General features: G+C 37.4%; 1 protein-coding gene across 3 annotated transcripts in view; it reads left to right on the top strand.

Moving 5' to 3' along the window:
• Positions 1 to 21,855, top strand: part of LOC131233550 (aminopeptidase M1-like) — an 81,945-nt gene that overhangs the window by 48,050 nt on the left and 12,040 nt on the right. For all 3 annotated transcript variants that reach the window (XR_009165276.1, XM_058230306.1, XM_058230305.1), the window contains exons 14-17: positions 6,653 to 6,830; positions 6,918 to 7,032; positions 7,126 to 7,193; positions 7,286 to 7,363. Coding sequence is in view for 2 of the 3 variants with exons in the window: in XM_058230306.1 (XP_058086289.1) it covers positions 6,653 to 6,830; positions 6,918 to 7,032; positions 7,126 to 7,193; positions 7,286 to 7,363 (439 nt within the window). In the remaining variant the exon portion in view is untranslated. The remainder of the gene's footprint in view (positions 1 to 6,652; positions 6,831 to 6,917; positions 7,033 to 7,125; positions 7,194 to 7,285; positions 7,364 to 21,855) is intronic.

The raw sequence follows: 21,855 nt of genomic DNA, 5'->3' as shown, positions 1-21,855 counted from the left end.
AGTAGGTTGCTCCATGTAGACTTGTTCATTTAAGTCTCCATGCAGGAACGCGTTCTTCACATCCAGTTAAAAGAGAGGCCAATCATTATTTGCAAATAGTGATATAATAGCTTGAACCGAATTATGATTTGCCACTAGGGAAAATGTATCCAGATAATCTACTCTATAAACCTTAGTGTATCCCTTAGTGACAACCTGGCTTTGTAACAATCAATTCACCCATCAGATGGTAAGTTAATTGTGTAGACCCATATAAACCTGACTGGAGTCTTACCTGAAGAGAGATCAGTCAACTTCCAAGTATCATGGGAGTACATGGTTTCCACCTCTTCATCCATAGCTCGTTTTCAATTTTTATTTGACAATGCCTCCTAGATTGACTTAGGAATGGATACAGTAGACAAGGTGAGGGCAAACTTGTGATAACTTGTGAACAAATGGGTAAAAGGTGACAAAGTTGGAAATACGATGAGTAATGCAAGAACTTTTACCTTTCTACACCACGATAGGAATATCATCAACAACCTTAGTAGACTCAAAAGAACTAAGAACCTCAGTAGGTGCAATAGCCGACTATGTTGACAATGCCTCCTGGATTGACTTAGGAATGGATACAGTAGACAAGGTGAGGGCAAACTTGTGATAACTTGTGAACAAACGGGTAAAAGGTGACAAAGTTGGAAATACGATGAGTAATGCAAGAACGTTTACCTTTCTACACCACGATAGGAATATCATCAACAACCATAGTAGACTTAAAAAGAACTAAGAACCTCAGTAGGTGCAGTAGCCGACTATGTGAGCAATAGGAATAATATGTAATGCCTGGTCTTTTTGTGAGAATATTGTGTATATGAGTTGTCATGGGTTATCATTAGTTGTAATATACTATGTATGGAGAAGCTCTAAATAAGCTTCCTTGTATAGTCTTGTAGAATGGTTATTTAAACCCACTTTTGGGTTGAAGCAATATAGAAAATACTCAAGGAAAGTTCTCCAAATTCTTGGGTTTACAATTTTTACCTTTTTTTTGTAATTACTCGGTGTGAAATACTTCTGAGGTAATGGTGGCATCTCAACATTAAATTATCAAGGAAATACCTTTGGCAAGAGAGCTTTCATAGATGTGGTTTCAACAATATGCCCATCCTTAATGTAGAATGGAACACATTCAAAGAAGGTTACATCAACAGTCTTGAAATGCTTCTTAAGAGTGAGGGAATAGCACCGATAACCCTTTTGAGTATGAGAATGTAAAAAATATATATATACTTAGTAGAACAAGGCAAGAGTTTATCTCAACTTGAACCAAATATATTAGCAAAGCAAGTACAACTAAATACTTTGAGAGGAATAAGAAAAGCTGGTAGATCATGAAACAATATAGAGAATGGTGTTTGCATCTAAAATTGATGAAGGCATCCTATTGATCAAATGACATGAAGTAAGATTTGCATCACCCTAGAAGATCTATGGAACCTTCTATAGATCAAAAAGAGAAGAAAGAAAGAAGAAAGAAGAAAATATGGGTTAGGGTATCATGTTCCCACCCCCTTTCTCTTATATTTAAGTAATAAAAAGCAAATATGACGAAAATGCGCCCGATACAATGAACATTATGTCCAACATATCCCAAGACTAAAAACACTAAGCAACAAGTGGGTCGTAGGCCCATTCCCATAACCATTAACGACTTGCATGTGAGGCAACTCTTACTTGGTCCTCGATTTGGATAATGTAGTCCACCGAACACGTCCGCAACCAATTTACTTCTCTGGATTTCGACCCTAAAGCACACAATAGGAGGGATAAAATTAAAATGTAATATAATAACTCAGTGGTTGTGCTTTACTAATAGATAAACATTAGGCTAAGTGGAAGCTGAAGAACATACAAAACCGATGACAATGATATAGAGGAGCTGGGACGAGTAGTACCCAGTCCATGTATTTTTATATGGTACCATGAACTTGGGCAACTGCATTCTAAATTGATTTGTTAAGAACATAACATGGACAGGAATGTCTAGTTATATGATTAGATGCTCTTGAGTTAATGATCCATGGAGCTGACTGTTTGGAAGGAAGACAAATTGTACCGGTGTTCACAAATGAGGCGGCAAAGGGAGGGGAAGGATCATTGTAGGAAGTCTGTTTGTCCTTCAATAACTTAAAAGTATTCATTATGGATGAGAGCAACCCAATCACAATTAGTACTTTGCGGAAGTTGAGAGGAGATAGATCCAACAGATCGAACATCATTACTTCTTGCAGAGACATGTGGCTGGTTAGCCCATGATGTTTTACCGATTATATCCCTAGTTTAAACACTGATTATCGAAACCACAACGCATGCACTTCCAGTGTCCACGGCCTCCCTCTGACTCATGGCCACCAGCATGACACAGCATCCTCCATGATTGTTATCACCTTTGCCAACAGAGGTAACAAGAGAAGACCTGTCAGTCACCTCCACCAATAGTAGAGACAGCCCCAAGGGCCACCTGTTGTGGGTGCGTGTGCACTTGATCCCCCCCCCCCCCCAAGATCTGAGCTCCAATGGGTTCATAGTCGAAATTAAGACCACTTAAAAATTTAGGAGCCCGAAACTCTTCGTATTGCTGCCCTGTTTCTCCAATTCAATAATTAGGCGTTGATAAACATTTAACTCAACACACATACTTCTCTCTCCAGCATAATATTTTCCAAGATTCATATCCTCATGTAATGCAGTTATCTCCTGAAACGACTTGTAAGTACATGAGATATTCGTATATGAAGAATAGATTTCACTCCAACCTGAATCTCCTTGTGGTGTCCAAAAACACAAAATTAGTTGCTAAGGTCCCACACACACACTCCTGCTAGTTAGATGGTCTCCTGCTTGCTAGATGAGCTGGTAGAGAAAGAGTAGTGTGTGAGTGATCCAGGGTTCAATCCCTTGTAGAGTTACCTTTCAAAAAAAAAGTTCCATACCATTCAACAATCAGGTCATAATCTGTGCACTTTCCAGAATTTACTCAGGCCATGTTTGGGATTGGGGAACTGAGACGATGGATTTGATAAATCCACAAACTTGTCAACTTCATGGATTTGCATTGATTTGGGTTTGGCAAATCCTAAGGTCCACTGTTTGAGAATCAAGCTACAAAATCCATGTATTTGAGAGCACTTATTGCAATATCAGAGCATGTATTGAAATGGAATAACTTTTATTTCTTTTAAGCAGGTCTCTCATTGTTGATTTGTGGAGTACTTAGTTTTTCTGGGGATTTGGTCTTGCTCCTGATCCATGGATTTATGGGGGTGAGGATTTGGGAAATCCATGGATTCAACAAATCAGCAACGAAAAACAATCAAGAGAGATTTGAAATCCAAGGATTGAACAAATTTCCCACAAAAAAAACAAATCAGGTGAGATTTCACAAATCCTTGCCCAAAATCCCTCACCCCAACAGCCCCTTAGCATAATTACTAGAGCTTTCCTGCGGTTTATCTGAAGTAATGCTTTACTTTCTCATTCGCAGTTAGGCAAAGTGGCACAGATTGACCATCGTTGATGGTTGCGTCCATTTAATTTGACTGAAGTCATCTGGACCCGAGGAAAATCTGATGGGTTGAACACCATAACCTTACTGTCGGCTTTTTCCTCTATAATAACATATAAATCAATCCGATAATGAAAACATGCAACTTATGTTGAAAATGAGTGACCAGTAACAGCTCAAATCAAAAAGTGCTGCCAACGGGCTGCTAAAAAAATACCTCCAATTGAAAACAGGCCGTCAATGGCTGCAAGAAACACTTCCAATAAAAAGCAGGCTAAGTAGCCAGATATACTTCCAGTTGATAACATGCTGTCAACGAGCTGCCACAGACACCTCAATCAAAAAATGGGCTGCTGTTAACAAGCTAACAGAAATACCTCAATCGAAAATGGGGCTGCTGGTGACAGCTCTAATTACTTGACTATTGAAACAAGCTGTGAATAGGCTGACCAACTGCAATCGTGTGGTCATCACACTTTAGCTATACGACACACCTGCTCCTGCACCAGTAATTCTAGCAGAGCACTTTGAATCAACTGGACCATGCTCGCGACAGTAATACTTCTTCCAATGATGACAACCAACATGATTTCTGCATACCCAAGGAAACACTGAGATCTCCTAAAAGGAAACCAGCTTTGGAAGATCTGGTTTCAACAACGAAAACATAAAAGAAAAGAGAGAGAGAGAGAGAGAGAGAGAGAGAGAGAGAGAGAGAGAGTTCTTGGATGAGATCACTCTGATACCTTAGATGTTGAATGTGGAAGAAGAAAGGAGCCTAGGGGAGTGAGCCGTTACCCACAATAGACTCAAAGGGAATGCCATGCCCAATGTTCAAAATATTGGTATCGTGTTACGTATCACATCCTTGGGATACAGATACGTATCGGTTATTGCACGGGATATATTGTTTGTATCGGGTACTTTATCGCACTTGTTGGGAAACATGGGGAAAACATTGGAACATGGTTGAATTTTTCGATGAAACTTCAAGGATTGTTAAAAAAAGACTTTAATACACACTTTTGAATCATAACATCTCAAAAAAGAAGTGCACATAATAGGTTTCCTTTGTATAGGGTCCTAAGCTACGCACTGTTTGACTGAACTAATACAATTATAGTCAAATTGAATGCATAACATTTAGAGTGTATGTGATGATCATTTCATCAAACACTCCTAAATACTTCGAAATTAGTCTCAAATTGACAGTTGGCTGACGGGAAATTTTGAAAAAAAAATAATATTTTTTATTAATATTTAATTAAAATGATTTTTATTTTCCGAAAATTGACAAGGACTTAACAAATCAGTAGATCAGCCCTCATGCATACTTGATTTCATGTTTGGAGTGCAACATTGCAAGCAATTTGGGGAAATTGGGGAAAATTCGAAAATTCTCCAATTTTTTCCAAATTGGACCACCTACACTCAAAATTTGAAATTAAAGTGTATGTGATGATCATTTCATCAAATACTCCTACATACTTCAAACTTAGTCTCGGACTCTCAATTGACAGCTAATTGAAGGAAATTTAATATTATAAAAAAAAATAAAAAAAAAATAAAAAATAAAAATTGAGAACATGAAGAACCAATGGATATTGAAATCAAAGCTCCAACTCCATGATTTTTCATGCAAAACATGAAGAACCTCAACCAATGGATTTATAACCATTTGACACTGATTTAACATAATTTCAACAAAAAAAAAGGATCGAAATTTGAAAATGCTCACTGGTCGAACATTTGGGATATATCGACACTACCTGTGCATTTCGTATCGCACAGGTGGGATACAAGATATATCATGGGATATATCGGCTGATATTGTTGATATTTAAAACATTCCCATGCTACATGTACGGTCAATTGGTGCTAGCCCCCAAGCCCTTTTGATTGGAGATTTTCTTCCCCAGTTGTAATCAGACTTCTTTTTCTAATAAAATTCTCATCATAGCCTTAACAATCTCCCAATTCCTCTTGGATTACCCGAAATCCCTATTCCAAAACAGTAAGCACCAAACTGAACACCAAATGCAGAATCTGAAACCTGAAGCCTGAATTAGTTGTGGAATCCTTCTAACTAGTGTTGCTTCTTCTCCGGACTTCTTTTCGTGATCCTTCTTCTGCTTCCTGGTTGTATTTGCTTGCTTACACATTGAAACAGGCACTTTCTCGCTCCCACACCTGAATCTGTTGCTGCTTCTCTTCACGGTTCATGCAACTAAAGCCTTAATCATGTGAACTTCCAGGAAACGAGGGACAATCTCAGAAAGATATTGGCAATGATCTTGCTTGTCGTTGTAGAAAACACATTGACAACAACTATCTCAGTTAAACAACAAATGATGCCAACTTCAGGGATATGAACAAATTGAACACATTCGCTACTCTTTTTGTAATCCCAGAGGAATATTAACACTGTTGAGAAATATTGGTCACCCATCTGCATTGTGCTTCAATATGGGCATCCTTAAACATGATTTTCTGCTGGTAACAGTTAACACTATGGTTGAATCAAGATGCTGAGTGACAAGTTTAAGATCAAAAACTAGAAAAACTTCCTCCACCTCAAAAATCTTCTTCCTCAGGTTCTTCTGACCACTGAAAAATAGAGCAAACAAAATGGGGGAAAATGGAAAAGGAAACCCTTCTACCAGCTCATCTAACTGATGGAGAAAAATGGAAGGTGAACTGAGCAACAAATCCTTGTCAGAGATTACCTTAACTATTTCTGCTACACTCTAGAAAGATGGGTCTGCAGTAGTTCCGTCAAAAACAAGTAATAAAAAGGTGTTGTTATTCACTTTATAATGATTTCTTTATCCAAATGATACCAAACCTGGAAGAAGCCTGAATGAGGTATCTTATAAATGTATGATAGCATATTCGCATACTTGACTGTTTCCTTTTTATCCAATCAGTACCTCCTAAAGTATTATTTTTTACTGATAATACCTCCTAATGTATTTTAGAACAAGGGTGCATTGTTTTAACTTGGTTCCTATTAGTAATTGCTGTGAATTTTGCAGCATTAAATCCCTTTGTTTATGCTGTATAGTTTCCATCCTAGAAATGTTTCTTGATGGACTTTCTGTGCAGGAAGTTAGGTTGGCAACCCAATTCTGGTGAGAGCCACTTGGATGCATTGTTGAGAGGGGAGCTCTTAACTGCACTTGCCCTGTTTGGGCATGACATAACACTAACTGAAGCAGTGAGACGGTTTTACACATTTGTAGATGACAGAAATACATCACAGCTCCCTCCTGACACAAGAAAGGTTGGTTAAATTGAAATACATAGATTCAATCTTTATATCATTCCATTTGCATGTGCCTGTTGATGTCATTGTCCAATGTATTTGTAGGCGGCATATGTTGCTGTAATGCAGACCGTCACAACATCGAACAGATCTGGATATGAATCTCTTCTAAAAGTTTATAGAGAGACTGATCTAAGCCAAGAGAAAGTGCGCATTCTAAGTATGTCAAGACTCAAGACCTCTATGAATTTTAAGGAAATTGCTTGGGTCCATTTTACTTCTTTGGGATAATCTCTCATACCATGCTTTCTAGGTTCACTGGCATCTTGTCCCGATCCAGATATTGTCCTCGAAGCTCTGAACTTTTTGTTGTCCTCTGAGGTATGTCAGTTTGTTTCCCTATCAAGCCATAAGCATGCTCCCAGTAATCTCCCGTGAATTTCCTTAGTGAAGGTACTTGTAAATGATTTCAGGTCCGAAGTCAAGATGTAGTTCATGGACTTGCAGGAATAAGTAGGGAGGGCCGTGAAAGTGCATGGAGATGGCTGAAGGTACTCATTTCCCCAGTTATTAACTTACTTTAATGTGGATGCCATTACTGTGAAAAGGCATTTATGGAAACATGCTATTGTGTTGTCTTTGTTTCCCCATCATGGACTATTGTCTATTTCAAAGTGCATCCATGTTATCATGGACTACTCTATTTCAAAGTGCTTTTGTGTTTATTTACTCTAGAAACTATCTCAAATTCTCAATGGCTATTGGAGCTTCCCGCCTTGCCTTCGCGATATTCACAATGAATTGAGCATCGCTCTATATCAGCATGCTTAAACGATGATATCATCCATACAATGTATTTTTTGTATTCCTTTAATATATCGTATTGCTGACCTGTGATGTGAATAATATCGGCTGATGCCTCATTGATACCTAGAATTGGTTCAACATATGGCAAAAGTTAAAGTTTTAGCATCGTCTCCTCTTTATGAACAATGTGACCTAAAGCTTGCTATAATGGACTGTGCCAAATTTCTTCTTTTTGGAAAAGAACTATTGTTATTGGCCAGAGAAACCATCTGAATCCTACTCTCCCATGCATGCCAATCTGGTTTATGTTCCAATAGGTGGTTCCTATTATGTATTGTATTATGTCACCTAGAAATCATTCTAATCCGGTCATAAGATGGCCATGCATGTACGTTGGATGTGGATATTGGCCAATTTTTAAGGACCCTCTAGTTGTCATATACGAGGCGGCTGGATAACCAGCCTGGCTTGATTTACAGTCCAGGAGACATCGTATCAAATGAATTCCTGCATTAGCATGCAGTGCAACTGAAAGGATGAGATATAGATGTCCTAGGAGGGGGGGTGGTGAATAGGACAATGCCAAATATTTCGATATAATGCGGAATAATAAATCAATAGAATATAATTTTGCAAAGTATTGAATTCTTGATATCAAATAGTTTGTAGGACAACCTCTTACACCTAAAAGATTTAGGTAAGACAACATTATGTCATGAAGTCTTTGAAATCAAAATATCAAACTAATGCAAAGAACAAGTAAATCACAATAATAACACATAATAATATTCAATCACAACAATGCACAAAAGAGCTATAGTGGTTCGGTGCCTCAATGCAACCTACTTCACTACTAAAATTACTACCCTCGCAATTTTGGCTTTCACTATTTCAAGGTTTTCCAAGCAAGGTATCCCAAATCGGTTACGTATCGGCCGTTACGGCCGATACGTAACCGTAACGGTGGGACCCGTTACGCGATACGGGGTCGAAACGGCCGTTACGGAATTCTGTGACCGTAACGGCCATTACGGGGCCGTTATTCTTCTTCTTCTCGGGCGGCTGCGGCTTCTTCCTCTTCTTCTTCTTCTTCTTCTTCTTCTTCTTCTCTCTCTCTCTCTCTCTCTCTCTCTCTCTCTCTCTCAATCTCTTCTTTCGCCCTTTCCCTCTTTTTCCTTCTCTTCTTTCCCTCTTTTTTTCTTTTCGGTTTCTCTCTCCTTTTTTTTTAAATTTGTAGCAGCTAGCTGCTGTAGGTACGTGTCACACAAAGACGAGCGTTGACACTCCTCGAGCTCCGAGTTGTACGAACGGTTCAAAGGAGATCAAAGTTATATGGGCTCCACAGTGATGTATTTATTACATTTACATCGTTCATCTACTCTCAGAGATCATTTTAGAGCACCACCCAAAAAATGAATTATATCCAGAGATCATCTGGACCACACCAAAAATAGCAGAGAAGATAATGATTTTCACGGTTAAACAATTCGTAGGGCGCATGGTAACGTTTATTTTCCATCCAATCTGATCAGACCCGAGTGGGCCCCACCATGATGTATATATTTTTTCCATATCATCCATCCATTTTGCCACATCATTTTAGGTCAGGATCCAAAAAATTAGTAATATCCAAATCTCAGGTGGACCACACCATAGGAAATAGTGGTTATAGAATGCTCACCATTAAAATTTTCTTAAGGTCCACTGTAATGTTTATTTTCAATCTAACCTATTAATTAGGTCACATTGATGTGGATGAAGGGAAAACACACATGTCAGCTTGATCTAAAACTTTTGTAGCCCCCAATAAATTTTTAATGGTGAACGTTTAATTATTGTTGTTTCTTATGGTGCAATCCACCTGAGCTTTGGATGTGCCTCATTTTTGGGCTCATGCCCTAAAATTATTTGGCAAAATGGATGGACGGGATGGATATAACACATTCATCACGGGTGGGGCCCAAAAAACTTTGACACGTGTGCTGCACTTTACAATCTGAGTCCCTCCTAATTCAAGCCTTAAAAAATTGTACACGAGACATATATTAACTTAAAATTTGGCAATTAAATTATGGACTGCAATTGCTAACTCACAATGCCAAAATCAAATTGTTTGAATAGTTTTAATTGTTAATTTGTGGACTTTTATTTTTTTAAATAGCGCCTTTTGATTTTATTTTTTTTAATGATTCACTATCCAATAAATGTCCACCAATTTATAAGTGGGATAATGACAATAAATGGCATGAATTTGAGGCTGATTTGGAGAATAGATTGGTCCTCCAAGTCAGCCCCAAATTGGCAACGCCATCTACCTGAATTTAATTTCATTTTTTTAAAGAACTATTGGGAGAAACGATATCAAGTTGTTAAGTATATAAGTTATATATTTAGAAAATTAAATATATGAATTTTGTAGTCAAATTCAAGTTACCTGGTTAAAAAATTAATCAGACAGTCCGATACAACTTCTCACCAAAGAGTGGACCGTTACACCACCATAAACATGTTCCAATTTATAAATGAATGCATATTTGGAATGCTTAGAATATTCCGGATTTAATCTATATTTTTTTGGCAAAAAAAAAATTTTGTGCCGTTACGGGCCGTTACGCCCCCGTATCGCCGTTACGCCCCCATATCCGTATCGGTTTCGGAGGGCACCATTACGCCAACCGATACCGATATGGGACTCCTTGTTTCCAGGTTCACGTTAGCAACTTTATATGGTTATTGTGATTTTCACGGGCTATCACAATCAAACCCACTTTGTGATTTTACGGAATCACCACAAACAAACCCGCTGAGATTTCCGACCTATCTTAAAAAAACTCAAATTGAAATAATTTAAAAGATAGTACTTATCTTCGAGGTGAGTCGAAGTTGTAGCTGTAGTATGAATGCAACGATCTTCTTCTTAGGATATTGATGAAGCCGTTGTATGAGTTCAACCCAAAAAAAATATGAAAGAATCTAATAGATTTTCAATGAATAAATGAAACTCTATTGCTACAGATTCGATTCTCCCTTTTCTCAAGGTAAAGTAAGGATTACTCTATCAAAACAGTTTAATCAAACCCTGAGAAGGAGAATGGAATAAGCTAATAATAATAAGAATTACAGCACAAATAGCTTAAGGAGGCTTGAAGAAATTTTTCCCCCACCCGTGATGAATGTGTTATATCCATACCGTCCATCCATTTTGCCAAATAATTTTAGGGCATGAGCCCAAAAATGAGGCACATCCAAATCTCAGGTGGACTGCACCATAAGAAACAACAATAATTAAATGTTCACCATTAAAAATTTATTGGGGGCTACAAAAGTTTTAGATCAAGCTGACATGTATGTTTTCCCTTCATTCACGTCAGTGTGACCCAATTAATAGGTTATATTGAAAATAAACATTATAGTGGACCTTAAGAAATTTTTAATGGTGAGCATTCTATAACCACTATTTCCTATGGTGTGGTCCACCTGAGATTTAGATATGACTAATTTTTTGGATCCTGACCTAAAATGATGTGGCAAAATGGATGGATGACATGGATGAAATATATACATCATGGTGGGGCCCACTCGGGTCTGATCAGATTGGATGGAAAATAAACATTACCGTGGGCCCTACAAATTGTTTAACGGTGAAAATTATTATCTCCGCTGCTATTTTTGGTGTGATCCAGATGATCTCTGGATATAATTCATTTTTTGGGTAGTGCTCTAAAATGATCTCTGAAAATAGATGAACGGTGTAGATGTAATAAATACATCACTGTGGAGCCCATATAACTTTGATCTCCTTTGAACTGTTCATACAACTCGAAGCTCGAGGAGTGTCAGCGCTCGTAAACCGAAAAGAAAAAAGAGGTAAAGAAGAGAGAGAGAGAGAGAGAGAGAGAGAGAGAGAGAGAGAGAAGAAGAAGAAGAAGAAGAACAACAACAATAGGAAGCAGGCCGAGGCCGCAGCCGCATCTGCCGAAGAAGAAGAAGAAGAAAGAGAAGAAGAAGAAGAAGAAGAAAAGAAAGGAAAAAAGGTAAGGTTTTTTTTTTTTTTCTTTTTTCAAGGCCCGTAACAGCCGTTACGGGTCCATAACGGCCATTTCGACCCCGTATCGCGTAACGGGTCCCACTGTTACCGTTATGTATCGGCCGTTACGGCCGATACGTAACCGATTTGGGATACCCTGGTGGGGAGTAAGTTATGGTTACGCCAGGTTGCATTAAAACCGCATAACTCCCTAGTGAGAGAATCTCTTTCCGTTGGGTACATATCTTTAAAGATTGGTGGAATAGAGATTCCCTCATCCACCTTATCAATATCTAAAATTGATGATATGATGGAGGGGTTAATAGTAACTGTCTTCCACAAACTGAATGGAAAATGTTAATTGTTCTGAAGACACGGTATGTATGGATGCATACATCCCTCTTACGATAGACCGATATGATGCACCACCCAACGCAAAAATCTTATCCTATCCTACTATGGATAGAATTTATACAAGACCAAATCGGGCAATATGATTTGTATTAACGGTGCGCTCAATTACAATATTACGAGTACGAAAATCCTGCACATTTTTTGGATCATTTTCCGGCAAACGGATAGAGCGCACAACCCGATTAGCAGATTGAGAGGAAGAACCGGCTTGAGGGCCTCGCACAATACGCTTAGAGCGAGATGCCATGATAGAAAATGACTAGATTTTGCAAAAGAAATACCAACAAATGGAAGGAAAAGATCTAGATCAGATTTCTACCAAAAAAACCAACAAAATAAAGTTCTAAATTCAAGAAAGATGTTGGAATCTACAATGATGCATGACAAGGAACTTAAATACAGAAGGAAACTAAAAAAAATATTCACTTACAAGAATACTAGAGTGATGGGTTGGCCGAAGGAACCACCGGTTGACCGAAAAAGATGAGAATGAAATGAGGGTTTTGAAAAAAAAAAATCCCCAATAAATCTCAATTGCGGACGGTTCAACTAGCCCGAGTACATTCTCGGCTGGTCGAATCGGGCGATCAGCACAGGGTTGGCTGAATTTTTTTTTTATAAATTTAAAATATTGACATGAAAAAAAATATTATTCTATTAAAGCAAAGATATAAAACAACAAATTGCAATATAGAATAATTATTTAAGAAACACTGCATAAACCAACATCGTTTTTTAAATTAAAATCTGACACTATCAAGAGGTTTTGTCAGAATGTTTGCAAGTTGTTTTTCGGTATTAATATATTCAAGTATAACAAACTTGCTTTCAACCAACTCTCTGATATGGTGATATCGAATATCAATGTGTTTAGTGAGAGAATGTTGAATAGGATTTTTGGATATATTTATTGCACTGGTATTATCGCAGTATAAATGCATTATTTCTTGATCAATACCATAGTCCGCTAACATCCTTTTCATTCACATAAATTGCGTGCATGCATTTCCCGCTGCAATATATTCAGCTTCAGCAATGGATAATGATACTGAGTTTTGCTTCTTGCTCATCTAAGAGACAAGACAATTTCCGATGTAAAAACATCCACCACTTGTGAATTTTCTATCATCCACATTACCTGCCCAATCAGCATCAGTATATCCAGCAATTTGTAAGGACGTATTATAAAGATACCATAAACCCAAATTAATAGTACTGGCAACATATCTAATTATTCTTTTTACTACAGCCAGATGAGATTCCCTAGGGTTAGATTGATATCTGGCACATACGCCTACGCTGAAAGAGATATTAAGCCTGCTAGCTCTTAAATATAAGAGACTACCAATCATGCTACGGTAGAGATGAGGATCAATGCTTTTACTTGTGTCATCTTTAGATAATTCGAGTGTTGTAGCCATGGGAGTAGCAAAGTTTTTACCATTCTCAAACCCAAATTTCTTAACTAAGTTTATCGTATACTTGGTTTGAGATATGAAAATTCCATCTTCAAGTTGTTTCACTTGAAGTCCAAGAAAATAGTTCAGTTCTCCCACCATGCTCATCTCAAATTCTGATTTCATAGACTCTGCAAACTTAGAAGAAAGGTTAGCATTTGTTGATCCATAGATAATATCATCTACATATATTTGAACAATCAACAGCTCTTCATTAATTCTCTTGATGAATAGAGTTTTATCAACACTACCCATTTTAAAATTTTGACTAAGAAGAAATTTTGTTAATTTTTCATACCAGGCTCTAGGAGCTTGTTTTAATCCATACAGGGCCTTTTTAAGGCAGTATACATTGTTAGGAAGTTTAGGATCTTCGAAACCTTTAGGGTGTTTTACATAAACCTCTTCATTTAAATCACTATTTAAGAAGGCACTTTTAACATCCATTTGATAAACTTTAAAGTTTTTATGACATGCAATGGAGATAAATAGTCTGATGGATTCAAGACGAGCGACTGGAGCAAAAGTTTCATCATAGTCAACTCCTTCAATTTGGGTGTACCCTTGTACAACTAATCTTGCTTTGTTTCTTAAGATATTCCCAAATTCATCATATTTATTTTTAAATATCCATTTAGTTCCAATCACATGTTTTTCAGATGGTCTAGGAACTAGATACCGAACATCATTTCTGACAAATTGATTTAGTTCGTCTTGCATAGCTAAAATTCAATTTTCATCAGCTAAGGCTTCATTCACATTTGACGATTCTATCTGTGAAGTGAAGCATACATGATTACAAATGTTTTCAAGTTGTCTTTTGGTTTGAACACCAGTGTGAGGGTTACTAAGAATTTGATTAGTCGGATGGTTTTTGACTAGTCTATTATCAATTGTATCTGATTTTGATGAAGGTGTTGATTGATTAAATATAATAACCTCATCATCGTGTTTATTAGCTGGAGTGATAGTTTGATCATCAATTACGACATTTATGGATTCTTGTATTACTCCGGTCCTTTTATTTAGGACATGATATGCTCTACTGTTTAGAGCGTACCCTAGAAAAATACCTTCATCACTTTTTGCTTCAAATTTTCCCAGATGTTCCCTATCTCGTAAAATGAAGAATTTGCTTCCGAAAGTATGAAAATATTTTATTGATGGATTTTTATTAAACCAGAGTTCATAAGCCGTTTTATTTAAACCTGCTCTTACATATAATCAATTAATAATATAACAAGCAGTGTTGATAGCTTCAGCCCATAAATGTTTTGCTAATTTTTTATTATTAAGCATAATAGTCCCCATTTCTTGTAGAACCCTGTTTTTCCTTTCAGCTATACCATTTTGGTGAGGAGTTTTAGGAGCAGAAAATTCATGTAATATTCCATGGTCATCACAAAACTTCTCAAAATTGTTATTTTGAAATTTTGTTCCATGATCACTTATCTTTTTCACAGGCAGTTCTTTTTCCATCTAGATGCATTTAAATAACTTTTTGACTTCGTCAAAAGCATTTGACTTTTCTCTTAAGAAGGCAACCCATGAATATCTAGTATAGTCATCAACTACAACTAGAAAGTATTTTTTACCTCCTCTACTCTGTTTGGGTTGGTCCAACAAGGTCCATATGGAGTAATTCGTGGGGTCTAGATGTGGTTAAGGAGTTTACCTTCCTGTGCCTACTCCTGATTTGTTTGCCTATTTGACAGGCACCACATACTTTCTTTTCCAATTTTTTTAACTTGGGTAAGCCTCGAAGATGATCTCTCTTGCTAAGTTTGTATAGATCTTCAAAGTTTACATGTCCAAGACGTTGATGCCATAATTTAGTTTCGTCTGTTTGGACCATATAGCAAGAGTGACTCGAGGAACATGATTCATCAATGATATAGCAATTTTCAGAGGTTCTTCGACCATTTAATATTATATGACCTTGATTATTAAGTATTTCACATCCGTGATCAGAAAATTCGACACTGATTATTATCACAGATTTGAGATATGCTTAACAAATTGTGTTTCAAACCTTCAACATATAAAACATCTTTAAAAACAGGAGGATTGGGAAGTTTTACATTACCTCTTCCGCTGATTTTGCAGTTACTGCTATCTCCAAATGTTACTGAACCTCCATCAATGTGATTGATGTCTGAAAGTATCGCCTTATCACTTGTCATATGTGTAGAGCATTCACTGTCCAGATACCATCTTGAATGGCTATTAGCTTTGAAAGCTGTGTGGCTAACAAGACACTTATTTTTTGGAACCGGTTTTGGGTTTAGGAGGATCTCTAATGGCATGATTAGTTTGAGAGCAATATTTTTTTTCTTATTCTCACTTACTCTCATAGTTCTAGAGTTGAACTTCCAAAGCTCTTTAAGTAAGTCCACTATCTTATCTGTTACAGATGGATTATAATTTTTTCTTTGATAGTTGGACTTAGTTTTTGGATAAAAAGGTTTTTGATGAGATTTTTTCATTTTCTTTATTTCCTTAGTAGTTTCTTCTTTAGAGTTTGATAAGATTTACCTTTAACAAATATAGGAGCTGTATCTTTAGATTTTTCTGAACAATTCTTGGTATATCCCAAACCGGATTTGTTGTTACTTCGACGAGACGCAGATGGTAGCTTTTCAAGTCTCAGGTCACCTTTGGTATATATCCAAGTCTCTTTAGAATTTTTTAGAGAAGTAATTTCTAATAGTAAATTTTTATTTTCAGTTTTGAGATCTTCAATTTCATAATTTTTTAGATTGAGTTCAAGTTTGGTTTTCTCAAAACAATCAGAAAAATGTGATTTCTCCAAAACAGATTCTTCAAATTCTAATTTTAAATCCGCAAATTTATCCTTTTGAATTTTTAATTTTGTTGCAATCTTACTACTTTCTTATATAAGGCATCATAGCCTACTTGAAGATCTTCTTCATTTTCAACATCACTTCCCAACATTTCATAATCAGAAGTTTCATCTTCATTTGAGGAAGTAAGTCTTGCTAAGGTCATAAACACCTTTAGATCATTTTCAGTTTCTTAATCTAATTCATAGGTTTCTTAATCGGATTCAGATTCAGACGATTCATCACATGTGGCGATCATGCCTTTTCTTTTAGATTTATCCTTCTTAGGACATTTTGCAACTAGATGCCCATATTCAGAACAGTTGAAACATTGAGTCTTTAGTTTTAGATTTCCAATTTCCTTTTCTTTTGTTAGTTGGTTTTTGAAAATCAAATCTATTTTTATTTTTAAAATTCTATAAAACTTTTTAGCAAGCACAGCCATGTCATCCTCATTCTCTTCATTATCTGAGTCTTTTGATTTGGATTTTGAGGATTTTAGGGCTATGGATTTACTTTTGGGAGCTTTGAAATTTAGCTCATAGGTTTGTAGAGATCCCACTAATTCTTCTACCTTTATTGTATCAGTGTCCCTCAATTCTTGTATAACAGTGACTTTAGAATTGAACCTATCAGGAAGCGATCGTAGGATTTTTGCACACCTTGCTTTCAGGGAATTTTTCTTGAAGACCCTACATAAAATTAACAATGTCATTTAGTTTAGTGAAGAAATCTATGAATGATTCGTTTTCTTTCATATGGATTTTTTCAAATCGTACGGATTTGAATCTTAGATTTCTTAACAATGTTAGTTCCTTCATGTGTCATTTCAAGTATATCCCAAGCTTATTTTGTTGTATCACACGAGATGATTCTTTTGAACTCGTCTGGTGATAAAGTACAAGTAATAGCATTAAGTGCTTTTGTATTAGCACTACTTTCGCTTTTCTGACCTGGAGTCCATAGATTATAAACTTGTACTTTCATGGACTTGGTTCCATTTTCACCCACTACTTCCAACATTGGAGGGACCCATTGGGTCATTGTGGCTTGCCACACTTTCATCAATAGATTTGAGGAAAATCCTCATTCTAGCTTTCCAGTAGGAATAGTTCGAGCCATCATAGGGTGGTGGCCTGGAAATGGATAGACTATCGAAATTTGACATTCCAATAGCTTTGGATCTAGCTCTAGGAAGTTAATCCCAAAAAGAGCAACCTCACTCTGATACCACTTGAAAGGATGAGCTATTGATGTCCTAAAGTTGGGTGAATAGGACAATGCCAAATATTTCAATATAATGCGAAATAATAAATCAATGGAATACAATTTTGCAAAGTATTGAATTCTTGATATCAAATAGTTCGTAGGATAACCTTACACCTAAAAGATTTAGGTAGGACAACCTTATGTCACGATGTCTTTGAAATCAAAATATCAATCTAATGCAAAGAATAAGTAAATCACAATAATATCATAAATAATAATATTCAATCACCACAATGCACAAAAGAGTTATAGTGTTTCGGTGCCTCAATGCAACCTACTTCACTCCCAAAATTACTACTCTTGCAATTTTGGCTTTCACTATTTCAAGGTTTTCCAGGTTCACCTTAACAACCTTATACAGTTATTGCGATTTTCACGGGCTATCACAATCAAACCCACTTTGTGATTTTACGGGATCACCACAAACAAACTCACTGAGATTTCCAGGCTATCTCAGAAAAACCCAAACTGAAATAATTTAAAAGACAATACTTATCTTCGATTTGGCGAGTCAAAGTCGTAGTTATAGCATGAATGCAGCGATCTTCTTCTTGGGATATTGATGAAGTCGTTGTATGAGTTCAACCCAAAAAGATATAAAGGGATTTAATAGATTTTTAATGAAATAAATGAAACCCTATTGCTGCAGATTCAATTCTCCTTTTTCTGAAGGTAAAGTAAGGATTACTCTATCAAAACAGTTTAAGCAAACATTGAGAAGGAGAATGGAATAAGCTAATAATAATAAGAATTACAACACAAATAGCTTAAGGAGGCTTGAAGAATTTCTCTTTACAACACAATATGAAACTATGAATTTTCGTTATTTTTAGAGTAAGAGAAAGCCTCTATTTATAGCCAAGGATTTGAGTAGTTCGGCCGGCCCGAGATTCGGTTCGGCTGACTGAACTTCAAAAATTACGTTCCAATTAGAACTCGAATATCACGGTATAAAATCTTTCAAAACTTCAGTTGGCCTAAGTCCAAGTTTGGCTGGCCGAACGCTAGATTCGGCTGGCCTAACTGGTCCAAAATCCGATTTCGTTCCATTGTTGGAAACTTGACCGAAACCACTTTGGGCTGGCCGAACCTACCGCAAAAGGTTCTTTTCAGATCTGACTTTTTGACCAAATATTGTAGGGTTGGCCCAAATGGTTAGGTTGGCTGAACCGGACTTCGGGCTGGCCTAACTTGAGTGTATTTAACATAAAATATGATTCTAAATATGCATGAGTGAAATACACTTAACATATGGTCAAACTAGGTTTATACCACCTATAGGTTGACTCATACGAAGTGTTCTGAACCTCAAATCATGAATAGTCTTGCTTTGAGATGTTGAGCCTTCTTTCCAAATGCTTGATCAAGTTGATAGCTTGTCTTCAATTCGAGCTTGTGATCATAACCGGACTACGAAATTTGACAAACTAAAATGTGCTTTAAGTATAAGCACTTACAGCAACATTTGCATACATTGGGACAAAATTTTGGATGGCTACTCTCATGAGCCAATCCTTCTTTTGTTTCTATTTTAATCTTCTCCCTATTTTAAAACACGGACATTTGTCCCCTCGTAGCAACCCCCGGTCTCTCTTGAAGGTAACCATCTAGATCCATGCTTCTCTTTCATGGAGGGAAAAAAGTAGAATACCATTCAAGTGCTCGTCATTTCTCTGACCGCTTCTCATGTGGGACCACCATGAGTCTGTTGTGGTTAAAAGTTAGGCATGTTTGCTCATCAAATGGGCTACATGTGCATGAGAAAAATTGATGTTTATATAAAAGTAAAATTGATGGAACATATATGAATTTATAATGATCGAAAGGATGCCACTATTGCTCCCTTTTCGCTGAGTTGGACTCCTTTCATTGTAAGGGACCTAATTCCAATGTGGAGCCCCCCATCCTGGGTCACCCTTCTTGCCTTGTAGACCTCCAACTTGCCTCTTGACTATGCATTCGCAGTGATCGACTGTTCTTGAGACCATCTATTAAGACCATTGATCTCAAACATCCTTGACAATCTCCTCACCTTTGGTGCTCATTGTTATCAACCATCCCAGAGGCCCATGTTGATGCAGGACGTGAATTTAAATATGATATGCAAGATTTCAGGCTTAGATCACACCAATTCAGAAACAATCACACAAATTCCACATCCCACATGAAAATCGAAACATTCAATTAAAGGGGAATCTATACGGATCCAGGCCTACACACGTTAGGGCTGGATCAATAAAAATTATAAACTAAACAATACTCAAAGGGAAATAGAAATCAACCATACATGCATAAGAATCAGTCCCTAATCCAAGGGATTCCCTAATCTCAATTCAAGGAACCCTAGAATGAGAAAATGGGCAAATCAATTAGGGATAATGTAATCTAGGTCAGGATTTATGAAATCATGTATAAAAGAGAGGAAAATAGGAGGAAACCTGAACCCGAGACAATCCTTGCGTGTGGACAGCGAGCCAGGTGCGGGCGCACGTGCGCCTGAGGCTGGCCACACGTGTGGTGGGGGACGGAATCCAGAAACGGATTCCTAGGCCTTGGTCGGCCAGGCTTGGGCTGCAAAACCCCCAAATCTGACGTCGATTCGAGCTCTGGTCTGAGTGTGGTGCTCCGCCGAAGTTTCAGCTCGCCTGCGAGCCGAAATCTGGAAACCTGCTGTAATGAAGAAATCTGATGCAACAAAAGGGACGAATTTGAAGTACGGACGGTGGGGGAAGATGGAAAAAAAGATGATGGAGGATGGGGGTGAATCGGGATTGATGTGGCTTCGCACCACGGTAGTTAGCCCTTCGAAAAGGGAGGCTTCGCACCCACTTTTGAAGTCTTCCACAACTCACGAAGAGAACAGAAAAATAAAGCAGGAATTTTTTTATTAACTTCAATGAATCAAAAGAACTATAAGGGGTGCTTATTTATAGGGAAAATCCTGTACCCCAAAACTCGCACCATATGCGCAACCTATTACTTGGCGATGAAGTAAACTAAAATAAAAACCAAACAGAGAAATCTAAAGCGTTCACAATGTTCTAAATAATAACAATAAGCAAAACCTAAAATATGAAATCAATCCGACGAGTGGGCCACGATCATGAGATCCCATGATGGGCTTTTCTTGATTATCAGGCCCAATCTTTTGAACCAAACTTCGTCTTCTAGGTAGGAGACCCTCCCTAGACGTCGTCATCAAAACAGATCGATGGTGGGGCCCTCCTACTCCGTGCGTACGTGCGTAGGTGAGGCGGCGCGCGTGCACGCGCGTATGCATGAGATGTCCCCATCACATGTCCTGGAGACCCTTGATGTCATAGATATTTGTCTTTCCCAACATTAGTTGTCACTTGCCTTTTCCGGGCACCAACGTCCGAGACACCATATATCTGTCCCTTTTCATATACAAAGTCGATGTTTGAAGAGGGTCATTGATTCAACCACGTGGTCTGGGATCCCGCTAGTTGCAGGAATTTGGAAAACATTGATATCAAGGAGATGGTGGGGACCAGCCCAACTTGACACTTGACGTATCTGGATACCAGTTGCTCTTTATTGATGATCACTCTAGATCCACGTGTATCTACTTCCTTAAGCAGACATATTTAGTATTGATGTACTTTAAAGTGTTTAAAACCATGGTTGAAAATCAGTTGGGTTTGTGTAACGCCCTGAAAATTGGGGGTCGAGCAAAAGCTCAGCTCCCGAGTTCCAACGCATCACTTATGCAACATAGGTAATGATGATTGAATGTTGTCTATATTAGTGCATTAAACATGAATGGGATTATACCAAATCAGCATATCATACTCCAGAGACTGTTAAATTACGCAAGCAGAAAACTGTGATACATATATAAAATATATAAACTGTTGTAAGTCTCCAGTGTGACATGTTACCAGGTTAAATATATACATGTATACTCCAAAAATGAACAAAACGAATATACATGGGTGTTCCAAAAGTGCAAAAGAACAAGTGTAATGGCGTCTAATCATCCTTGTAACCCCGTCGATCAGAACATGGTCTACATAGACTCACCTGATAGCTGCATATAGGAGAAACCCTCCTCATCATCATAAAAGTCCAGCTCCACTTCATAAACAACACCATCATCTGAAACTAAAACAAGGTCTGGTTGGTATTTAAAACACCGTCCCGTAACGTGGGAGTGAGTGATCAACTCGGTGGAGCTATAAAGCAAAAGTTAACATGTTATCAAT

Source organism: Magnolia sinica, chromosome 18 (genome assembly GCF_029962835.1).
Source record: "Magnolia sinica isolate HGM2019 chromosome 18, MsV1, whole genome shotgun sequence".
NCBI lineage: Eukaryota > Viridiplantae > Streptophyta > Magnoliopsida > Magnoliales > Magnoliaceae > Magnolia > Magnolia sinica.
This window is presented reverse-complemented; position numbering and strand designations above follow the sequence as displayed.